This window comes from Chrysemys picta, chromosome 12 (genome assembly GCF_011386835.1).
Source record: "Chrysemys picta bellii isolate R12L10 chromosome 12, ASM1138683v2, whole genome shotgun sequence".
NCBI lineage: Eukaryota > Metazoa > Chordata > Testudines > Emydidae > Chrysemys > Chrysemys picta.
In genome coordinates this window covers 1329921-1339781 of record NC_088802.1, presented here as the reverse complement: position 1 = coordinate 1339781, position 9861 = coordinate 1329921, and the positions used below count along the sequence as shown (strand labels likewise).

The 9861-nt window shown below is 70.6% G+C and overlaps 3 protein-coding genes across 4 annotated transcripts in view; 2 read left to right on the top strand and 1 right to left on the bottom strand.

Annotated features, from left to right (window-relative positions):
• LOC135974831 (tenascin-X-like) overlaps positions 1 to 607 on the top strand; it is a 69120-nt gene extending 68513 nt beyond the window's left edge. Inside the window, 1 exon segment of the mRNA XM_065563855.1 lies at positions 597 to 607. Within this exon segment, the coding sequence (XP_065419927.1) occupies positions 597 to 607 (11 nt within the window).
• LOC101950331 (steroid 21-hydroxylase) lies at positions 474 to 5275 on the top strand. 2 transcript variants are annotated; one of them, XM_065563082.1, is made up of 7 exons: positions 481 to 692; positions 979 to 1086; positions 1435 to 1521; positions 2108 to 2320; positions 3038 to 3207; positions 3591 to 3694; positions 4053 to 5275. In XM_065563082.1, the coding sequence occupies exons 1-7, from the start codon at positions 690 to 692 to the stop codon at positions 4331 to 4333; spliced, it is 966 nt and encodes a 321-aa protein (XP_065419154.1). In that variant the 5' UTR covers positions 481 to 689; the 3' UTR covers positions 4334 to 5275. The 2 variants fall into 2 exon arrangements, with proteins under 2 accessions (XP_065419153.1, XP_065419154.1); XM_065563081.1 differs by lacking the exon at positions 3591 to 3694 and having other exon boundaries at positions 474 to 692.
• Positions 5276 to 6208: 933 nt separating this feature from the next.
• The window catches only part of LOC101950626 (tenascin-X), a 76850-nt gene continuing 73197 nt past the window's right edge, over positions 6209 to 9861 (bottom strand). Inside the window, 6 exon segments of the mRNA XM_065563080.1 lie at positions 6209 to 6560; positions 7138 to 7301; positions 7630 to 7759; positions 7761 to 7792; positions 8359 to 8455; positions 8702 to 8853. Coding sequence (XP_065419152.1) covers positions 6480 to 6560; positions 7138 to 7301; positions 7630 to 7759; positions 7761 to 7792; positions 8359 to 8455; positions 8702 to 8853 — 656 coding nt within the window. The 3' untranslated portion in view covers positions 6209 to 6479.

The following is a 9861-nucleotide window of genomic DNA, read 5'->3' as shown; positions in this document are numbered from 1 at the left end:
GGGACCCCCCTAAGCCCAGGGAAATACCACCCCCCCATAGGGACCCTCTGCTTCCCAGGGACCCCCCTAACCCCAGGGAAATACCACCCCCCATAGGGACCCCCTGCTTCCCAGGAACCCCCCAGGAACCCTCCTAAGCCCAGGAAAATACCACCCCCCATAGGGACCCCCTGCTTCCCAGGGACCCCCCCTAAGCCCAGGGAAATACCACCCCCCATAGGGACCCCCTGCTTCCCAGGGACCCCCCTAAGCCCAGGGAAATATCACCCCCCCATAGGGACCCCCTGCTTCCCAGGGACCCTCCAGGAACCCCCCTAAGCCCAGGGAAATATCACCCCCCATAGGGACCCCCTGATTCCCAGGGACCCCCTAAGCCCAGGGAAATATCACCCCCACAGGGACCCCCTTCACCCTGGGGAGCCCCAACCCATCCCCCTCACATGGGCACTTGCCCTAAGGAAACCCCCCAACAGGGACCCCCACGTCTCACTTCCCGCCCGGAACCTGGATCTGCTCTGTCCCCCGCTCCCGCTGGGGACCCGCCTTGCCCGGGGCCCGGGGGTGCTGGACCCCCTTGACCTATCTCTGCCCCCCAGGGTTTCCGTAGCTATGGGGGGGCCGCTGTGGACGTGGCCCAGGACTTCTCGCTGCGGACCTGTCGCACCATCTGCGCCCTGGCCTTTGGCCCCATGGTGAGCCGCGAGGGGACCCAGGCGTCCGGGCGGGGGCAGGGACCCACCCCAGGGGACCCAGGCGTCCGGGACAGCACCCCATTGGGACTCAGCTCCCAGTACCTGGGGGAGGGGAGGGGACCCCGTACCCCTGGGACCCAGACATCCAGGACGCTCGTGCAGGGAGCGCACCCCTAGGGGACCCAGGCCTCCGGGCAGGGGGGCAGGGACCCACCCCTAGGGGACCCCGGCGTCCGGGTCGGGCGGCGGGGGATTTGGGGGTCTCCGTCCCGCTCCCTCCCCACAGATGCCGGACGCCGCCGCCATCCGGGACATCCACGACTGTATCACGGAGCTGGTGGAGCTGTGGGGCCGGGGCGCCGTGCGGGCGCTGGACTCGCTGCCCCTGCTCAGGGTGAGGGGGCGGCGCCGGGGGGGAGCTGTGGGGGGGGGGCTGCAGGGGGCGGTGTGGGGCGGGGGTGGGGGTGTCACTGTGGGGCGCGGCGGAGGGCGGGGGGCCTGTGGGGCCAGCAGGGGGCGGTGTGGGGTGGGGGTGTCGCTGTGGGGCGCGGCGGAGGGCGGTGTGGGGCGGGGGTGGGGGTGTCGCTGTGGGGCGCGGCGGAGGGCGGGGGGCTGTGGGGGTGTCGCTGTGGGGCCAGCAGGGGGCGGTGTGGGGCGCGGCGGAGGGCGGGGGGGCTGTGGGGGTGTCGCTGTGGGGCCAGCAGGGGGCGCCGCAGTCTCAGTCTCGGGGTCCCCCCCCCAGGTGTTCCCCAGCGGGGCCCTGCGGCGGCTGCTGCGGCGGGTTCGGTTCCGAGACGCCTTCGTCCGGGCCCAGATCCAGCGGCACCAGGTGGGGGCTGGGGGCTCCCCGGGGATGGAGCTATGGGGGGGGGGGCTGGGGGTTCTCCAGGTTGAGGGGTGTCCCTGGGGTCGGGGTCTCTGGGGCTGGGGTGGTTACACGGGGGGTATCCGGTGCAGGGTTTGGGGGTCGGGGAGGGGATCTCTGGGGCAGGGGGGGAGGGTCCCCGGTGCGGGGTTTGGGGGTCGGGGTGGGGGGTCTCTGGGGCAGGGGTTTGGGGGTCGGGGTGGGGATCTCTGGGGCAGGGGGAGAGGGTCCCGGTGCGGGGTTTGGGGGTCGGGATGGGGGTCTCTGGGGCAGGGGGGAGGGTCCCTGGGGTGGGGTTTGGGGGTTGGGGTCTCTGGGGCAGGGGGGGAGGGTCCCCGGGGGCGGGGTTTGAGGGTCGGGGTGGGGGTCTCTGGGGCAGGGGGAGAGGGTCCCGGTGCGGGGTTTGGGGGGTCGGGATGGGGGTCTCTGGGGCAGGGGGGAGGGTCCCTGGGGTGGGGTTTGGGGTTGGGGTCTCTGGGGCAGGGGGAGAGGGTCCCCGGGGTGGGGTTTGGGGGTCCTCATTCCTTCCCCTCACCCCTGCTTCCCCCAGGAGTCGCTGCGCCCCGAGTGTGCCCGGGACATGGTGGATCACATGCTGCAGCTGCTGGGGGAGCGGCGGGGGGCCGGGGGGGATCCCGCGGCCGAGGGGGGCCTCACCCTGGAGCACGTGCACATGGCGCTCGTCGACCTCTTCATCGGGGGCACCGAGACCACGGCCGCCCTGCTCACCTGGGCTGTGGCCTTCCTGCTTCACCACCCCCAGGTGAGCCCTGAACCCCCAAACCTCCCCATGCCCAAACCTCCCCGTACCCCCACGGCTGCCCTGCTCCCCTGGGCCATGGCCTTTCTACTGCACAACCCCCAGGTGAGCCCCAAACCCCTGTACCCCCAAACCTCCCCATATCCCCAAACCTCCCCTGTGCCCCCAAACCTCCCCGTACCCCCAAACCCCTGTACCCTCTGATCCCCCACGGCCGCCCTGCTCACCTGGGCCGTGGCCTTCCTACTGCACAACCCCCAGGTGAGCCCTGTGCCCCCAAACCTCCCCATGCCCCCAAACCTCCCTGTACCCTCTGATCCCCCATGGCTGCCCTGCTCACCTGGGCCGTGGCCTTCCTGCTGCACCACCCCCAGGTGAGCCCCAAACCTCTGTACCCCCAAACCGCTGAGTACCCCCAACCCCCCACCATAGGCTCCGATCTCCTCCCGCCCCATCACTGCCCTGCTTGTTGGGGGGTGGGCGAGGGCACTCAGTGGTTGGGGGGGCTGGTGTCTTGGGGGAGTTCGGGGGGGATCTCTGTGGGTGACCTTACCCAAGTCCTGTCTCTCCTTGCCTCAGTTTCCCCATTTGTACAGCAGGCAGGATTCTCCTGCCCCCACCCCCATAAAGCACTGGGCGATCCCTGATAAGGACGGGGGGGGGGGGTCAGTGTCCATGGGGGGCACTATGGGGGTCAGTGTCCATGGGGTCCCCCCACAGGTCCAGGACGGGATCCACGCGGAGCTGCATCGGGTGCTGGGCCCCGAGCGCCCCCCCAGCTATGGGGACCGGGACCGGCTGCCCCTGCTCAGTGCCACCATCTCCGAGACGCTGCGTCTGCGCCCCGTGGCGCCCCTCGCCTTGCCCCACAGCACCACGCGGGACACCAGGTACCCCTCCCCCGCCCTGCCCCACGGCCCCCAGTTCCCGCCCTGCCCCACTGCACCACGTGGGACACCAGGTACCCCTCCCCGGCCCTGCCCCATGGCCCCCATCCCCCGCCCTGCCCCACAGCACCACGCGGGACACCAGGTACCCCTCCCCGGCCCTGCCCCATGGCCCCCACCCCCCCGCCCTGCCCCACAGCACCACGCGGGACACCAGGTACCCCTCCCCCGCCCTGCCCCACGGCCCCCATCCCCCGCCCTGCCCCACAGCACCACGCGGGACACCAGGTACCCCTCCCACGCCCTGCCCCACGCCCTGCCCCACAGCACCACGCGGGACACCAGGTACCCCTCCCCCGTCTGACCCCCCCCCCCCGTCTCTGCAGCCTCTTGGGCTTCACCATCCCCAAGGGCACGACCGTGATCCCCAACCTCTTCGCCGCCCACCACGACGAGGGCACCTGGAGCCGCCCGCTGGAGTTCAGGCCAGGTACTGCCCCCCACCCCTGCGGGTCCCCGTGCCCCCCCCCCAGCTATGGGGCTGGGTGCTGAGCCGCCCCCTGGAGTTTAGGCCAGGTACTGCCCCCCACCCCTGCGGGTCCCCGCGCCCCCCCGGACCCTCCCCCAGCTGTGGGGCTGGGTGCTGAGCCACCCCCTGGATGCCTGGTCCCCAGTTCTCATGGGGGGCTGGGGGCTGACACCCCCCTCCCGGATGCCTGGATCCTCGTCTTTCATTGGGGCTGGGGGCTGACCTCCCCCACAACCTGGGTCTCCAACTCTCTCATGGGGGTGGGGGGCTCCTGCCCGGACGCCTGGGTCCCGGCCGACGCCTCTCTCCAATCCCGCAGAGCGGTTCCTGGAGGCGGACGACCCCCGGCTGGCCCAGCGCAACCTGCTGCCCTTCAGCTGTGGGGCCCGGGCCTGCCTGGGGGAGACCCTGGCCCGGGCCGAGATCTTTGTCTTCCTCGGGCACGTCCTGCGCGAGTTCCGGCTGGAGCCACCTGCGCCCGGCGCCCTCCCGGCCCTGCGGGGCGTGTACGGCACCGTGATGCGGTGCCCCCCCTTCCGCGTCCGCTTCCTGCCCTGGGGACCCCCCATAGTCCCCCTGAGCCCCCCCGTGACCCCATAGTGCCCCCCAGTGCCCTTCCGTGTCCGCTTCCTGCCCTGGGGGCCCCCCCCATAGTCCCCCAGTGCCCCCATAGCCCCCCCAGTGCCCTTCAGTGTCCGCTTCCTGCCCTGGGGCCCCCCCCATAGTCCCTAGTGACCCCATAGCCCCCCCAGTGCCCTTCCATGTCCGCTTCCTGCCCTGGGGCCCCCTATAGCCCCTAGTGACCCCATAGCCCCCCCAGTGCCCTTCCATATCCGCTTCCTGCCCTGGGGCCCCCTATAGCCCCTAGTGACCCCATAGCCCCCCTTCCTGAGACCCCCCGCCACCCCTGCTGAGACTCCTGTGACACCCTGTCACTCCAAGCAGCGCCCTGTACCCCCGTATCCGTCACGTCTCACACCCAGCGCCCGGGAGCTGCTGAGACCCGCTGGCCTGGGCAGCGTTGGGGTGCAGGGAGTTATGGGGGGGTCACTGGGGCCGGCGAGTGGGGGAGCTGGAATCCGGGATTTGCAATTCCCTGACGCTGCCCAAGCCCCACGCGCCGCGGCTGCTCTGTGACCCGGGTGCACACGGCCACGCGGGGGATCGCCCGGCCCCGGGACCCAGCAACGCCCAGAGGGACGTCTGGGCAAGTGTCGTAGGCACAGGGACCGAGGGCAGAAACTCGGGGACGGGGCCCCCCGCTCTGGCCTTTCTGCTCCCCCAGCCCCGCGGGAAGCAACCCGGACGCTGGAAGACAGAGCCACGCACGGAGGAGACTGGTCCTAGGGTGCAGGGAGCGGCCCGGGCGCTACGAACTGTCGCCTCCCGCGGGGGAGAAACCCGCTGAGCTGAACCCCGGCTGGCGGGAGGAGGGGTCGGATTCAGCCTGTGGCTCCCCCGTAACGAGCTCGGCCCCCGGTGCCATCCCTGGCTGAGCCCGGCCCGGCGAGCTCTGGAGTTAATAAACCTCTGTTCTGCTGTCCCTCGACCAGGGGGTTTGCTCGGGGATCTCGGCTCCCAAAAAAAGGCTGGGCCGTGTCCTCCCCACAACAAGGGGGGCGGGCGGGTAATGAACTCACGCTGGGCAGGCTCGGGGGGCAAGGCCGGGGCTGGGTCTGGGTGTGAATCGGGAGCGGCTGGAGCCGGGTGTGGGGCTCCCCGTGGGGCTGAGTGATCACAGCACCCGGAGGGGTTTGCTGCAGGTCACTGGCTTGGCTCTGGGAGAGACGGCCCAGGCTGGGGAGTGAAGGGGGCCCAGCGGTGCCACGGTCCCAGGCTGCACCCCGGGGATCCCCCCACAGCCCCAAACCCCCTAGTGACCCCGTAACTCCCAGCGACCTCCCCACCACCCCAGCCACCATCCCCCCAGTGACCCTCTTGCCACCCTGAACCCCGCACCGAACCACCACTAGCCCCCATTGTAGCCCCATCCACTCTGTACCCCAGGGACCCCCTGAAACCCCTCATATTCCCCACCCCCCACACACACCTGCATCCCTCCAGGCCATGGGGAGCGCCTCCGTCCTCCCCCGCCCCTCACCCATCCCCCGCCCCAACAGTTTCTCACCCGCTGGGTTTTTTGGGGAACATTTTCAGCTGTTTTTTTATATATAAACTATATTGCTCAATAGACTCTGTACAGCCCCCTGCAAACCCCCTTAACTCTGCCCTCCCCAGATTTCCCCGCAAACCCCCTTAACTCTGCCCCCCAGCGTCCTTGCCCGTCCAGGCTGTTTCAATCAGAAGAAAGGTGCTTTGGGTCCATCCGTCTCCGTCTCTCCACCAGGGATGGGGTCACCGCTCGCTCCCCTGCCTCCCGACAGGCCCTCCGCTCGGGGAGGTGACAGGGGAGCCCCAGAGGAGCTGGGGGTCAGGACTCCTGGGTTCCATCTGCCCCCCCCAGGCTGGATTGGGGTGCCCCCTTCAGCCTGGGCCTGCTGCACTGTGGGGAGCAGGGACCCGCCAGGGGTGTGTGGGAGGGGCTAGGTGAGCTGGGGGGTGGGGAGGGAATTAAGTATTGGGGGCTCTGGGAGGAAGGGGGGTGTCATGGGGGGAGGGGTGGGTGGAAGGGCCCTGTGGGGGGGGGTCTCCTCATGACGCCCCGGCTCTCCCTGGTGGCGCCCGGCAGTGCTGCGGTCTCGCTTGCTCTCTCTCCCTCTCGCGTCTGTCTGTCCGTCCGTCCGCATCAGCCCCGCCGCGGCCGCAGCTTCATCTCGGTGAAGGGGATGGAGAACTCGAAGCCTTTCCAGTTAAACCAGTTCACGCCCTGGGGGGGGGCAGAAATGGGGGGTGAGAGACCCCCCCAGCAACTTCTGTAATAGTGCTAGGCGCAATCAGAGACTCAGTTTCCCCACTGCCTTGGATTTGCTGGATGGGAAGGAGTTAATTTCCTCCCCGGGGATGGGCCAACCCAGGAGTCCTGGCTCCCAGTCCCCCCCCCTGCTTTCCCCACCAGGGCCCCCTGCCCCCAGACCCGGGAGAGAACCCAGGCATCCTGCTCCCCCCCCCCCCAGCTGGGAGAGAACCCAGGCATCCTGCCTTCCCCCCAGCCGGGAGAGAACCCAGGCGTTCTGCCCCCCCCCCCCAGCTGGGAGAGAACCCAGGCGTCCTGCCCCCTCCCCAGCCGGGAGAGAACCCAGGCATCCTGCCCCCCCCCCGACCTGGGAGAAAACCCAGGCATCCTGCTCCCTCCCCAGCTGGGAGAGAACCCAGGCATCCTGCCCCCCGCCCCCAGCCGGGAGAGAACCCAGGCGTCCTGCCCTCCCCCCAGCCGGGAGAGAACCCAGGCGTCCTGCCCCCCCTCCCCATCCGGGAGAGAACCCAGGCGTCCGGGCGGGCCGTACCTGGTGGTCCCGCCGGCTGCCGTACAACCCGTTGAGGTTGGCGTAGTGGCAGTTGTGGTACCACCAGGCCCCGCGGTAGGACACCGCGCAAGGGATCAGCAACCGGTTCGGGTCCCGGTCCCTCGTCGAGAAGACGCTGCCCGAGTGGTAGCTCAGCGCGTCGCCTGGGGGGAACTGGGGGTTAGGGGGGCATGGGGGGGGACAGCACCCCTCCCCCATCCCCCCCAGGACACAGACACCCCATCCACTGAACCCCCCAAACATAGCAACTCCCCACTGTGCCCCCAGACCCCACCCATCCCCCGGGACATGAACCCCCTGACATAGCAGCCCCCCGCTGTCCCCCATCCATCCCCCTGTGGCCCCCACAGCCCCTCGTCCTCTGCCCCCCAGCCAGCACCCTCATCTCCACCCCCACCTCCCTTTCGCTCTCCGTCTGCCCCCAGTGGCTCTCTCCCTGCCCCCCCCCCCCGGCCGCCCTGCGCCCCTCACCGGCCGTGCCGCGGTAGCTGCCGAGATGCAGGCGGTAATACTCGCTGGGGGGGTCCACCCGGAACCGCTGGTACTGGGCGAACACGGCCTCCGCGCCGGCCCGGAGATCCACCCGCAGCTCCTGCTCCCCCCGCCGCCGTCAGCTGGTGCAGGGCGTCGTTACCTGGGGGCAGGACGCCTGGGTTCTCTCCACGCTCTGCCAGGGGGCAGCCCGGACTCCTGGGTTCTTCCCCAGCTCTGCGGGGGGAGCGGGGGGCTGGGGGATCGCAGGGCAGCCCGGGACGCCTGGGTTCTCTCCCTGCTCCGCCAGGGGAGGGGGTGGGGGGGACAGCCCGGACTCTTGGGTTCTTTCCCAGCTCGGGGAGGGGAGTGGGGGTTGGTGGGTTAGAGCAGGGGGAACTGGGAGCCAGGACTCCTGGGTTCTCTCCCGGCTCTGGGAGGGGAGTGGGGGCTAGTGGTAAGAGCGGGGGGGGGGGGGGGGGGCTGGAAGCCAGGACTCCTGGCTTCTCTCCCTGGCTCTGGGAGGGGAGTGGGCTGGTGGGTCAGAGCAGGGGGGGCTGGTAGCCAGGACTCCTGGGTTCTCTCCCCAGCTCTGGGAGGGGAGGGGGCTGGTGGGTCAGAGCAGGGGGGGCTGGGAGCCAGGACTCCTGGGTTCTCTCCCTGGCTCTGCAGGGGGAGGGGGTCTGGGGATGGCAGGGCCGCCCAGGACGCCTGGGTTCTCTCACTCACCCAGCCAGAACTCCTGGGACCGGTTCCCGAAGCCCTGGGCGTAGTCCTGCCAGTCGCGCCAGAAATCCGTCTTGCCGTTCATGCGACGCTGGAAGACCTGGGGGAGTTGGGGGGGGGGTCAGAGACAGACCCTCGGCCCCCCCGCGCCCCGCTGCCCCCTGGGGCAGGTCCCCCCCCCGCCCTGCCCGGCCGCGCTGCCCCCCCGCGCCCCGCTGCCCCCTGGGGCAGGTTCCCCCCCCCGCCCTGCCCGGCCCGCTGCCCCCCCCGCGCCCCGCTGCCCCCTGGGGCAGGTTCCCCCCCCGCGCTGCCCCAGCCCCAGCCCCAGCCCCAGCCCCACACTCACCAGCCAGCCGCCCCCGTCGGTCTCCATGTCGCAGTACACCTGCAGGGGGCGCTGCCTGTCGCCCCCCAGGTAGATGGTCACCTCGCGGGAGGGGCCCGGCCCGTTCAGCTGCTCCTCCGCGCAGTCCCGGGGGAAGGGGTAGGTCAGCCAGACTGCCAGGAGAGGAGAGGAGGGCATGGAACCCAGGAGTCCTGGCTCCCAGCCCCACCCCCTCCAACCACGAGCCCCCCCTCCCCTCCCCGAGCCAGGAGAGAGCCCAGGAGTCCTGGCTCCCAGCCCCCCCCCCCCGCTCCAACCACCAGCCCCCCCCCTCCCCTCTCAGAGCTGGGGAGAGAACCCAGGAGTTCTGGCTCCCAGCCCCCCTGCTCTGACCCACCAGCCCCCCCCCCTCCCCTCCCAGAGCTGGGGAGAGAACCCAGGAGTTCTGGCTCCCAGCCCCCTTGCTCTGACCCACCAGCCCCCCCCTCCCCTCTCAGAGCTGGGGAGAGAACCCAGGAGTTCTGGCTCCCAGCCCCCCTGCTCTGACCCACCAGCCCCCCCTCCCCTCCCAGAGCTGGGGAGAGAACCCAGGAGTTCTGGCTCCCAGCCCCCCCTGCTCTAACCCACCAGCCCCCACTCGTCTCCCAGAGCCGGGGAGAGAACCCAGGAGTCCTGGCTCCCAGCCCCCCCTGCTCTAACCCACCAGCCCCCACTCCCCTCCCAGAGCCAGGAGAGAACCCAGGAGTCCTGGCTCCCAGCCCCCCTGCTCTAACCCAGCAGCCCCCACTCCCCTCCCAGAGCTGAGGAGAGCCCAGGAGTCCTGGCTCCCAGCCCCCGCTCCTTCAACCACCAGCCCCCACTACCATCCCCGAGCTGGGAGAGAACCCAGGAGTCCGGGATCCCAGCCCCCCCCCCGTCCAACGACGAGCCCCCACTCCCCTCCCCGAGCCAGGAGAGAGCCCAGGAGTCCCGGCTCCCAGCCCCCTGTGACGAACTGGGACTGTTCTTACTGGGGTGTGGGAATGCTGACAGGGGAGTGTGACTAGGATGGTCTGCATCGGGGGATGGGAGCCGGCCCAAGGGAACATACCTGAGCTTGTAACATGAGAACCCAGGAGGGGGTTGGAGGTCAGATGACTCCGGGGCCCGGGAAACTGAACAAAGGCTGTGGGAGGGGTCGC

Coding starts and splice junctions, on each gene's coding strand:
- LOC101950331 (XM_065563081.1), top strand. Junction 1,522..2,107: donor CCCAGATCCAGCGGCACCAG/GTGGGGGCTGGG, acceptor TGCTTCCCCCAG/GAGTCGCTGCGCCCCGAGTG. Junction 2,321..3,037: donor TCCTGCTTCACCACCCCCAG/GTGAGCCCTGAA, acceptor GTCCCCCCACAG/GTCCAGGACGGGATCCACGC.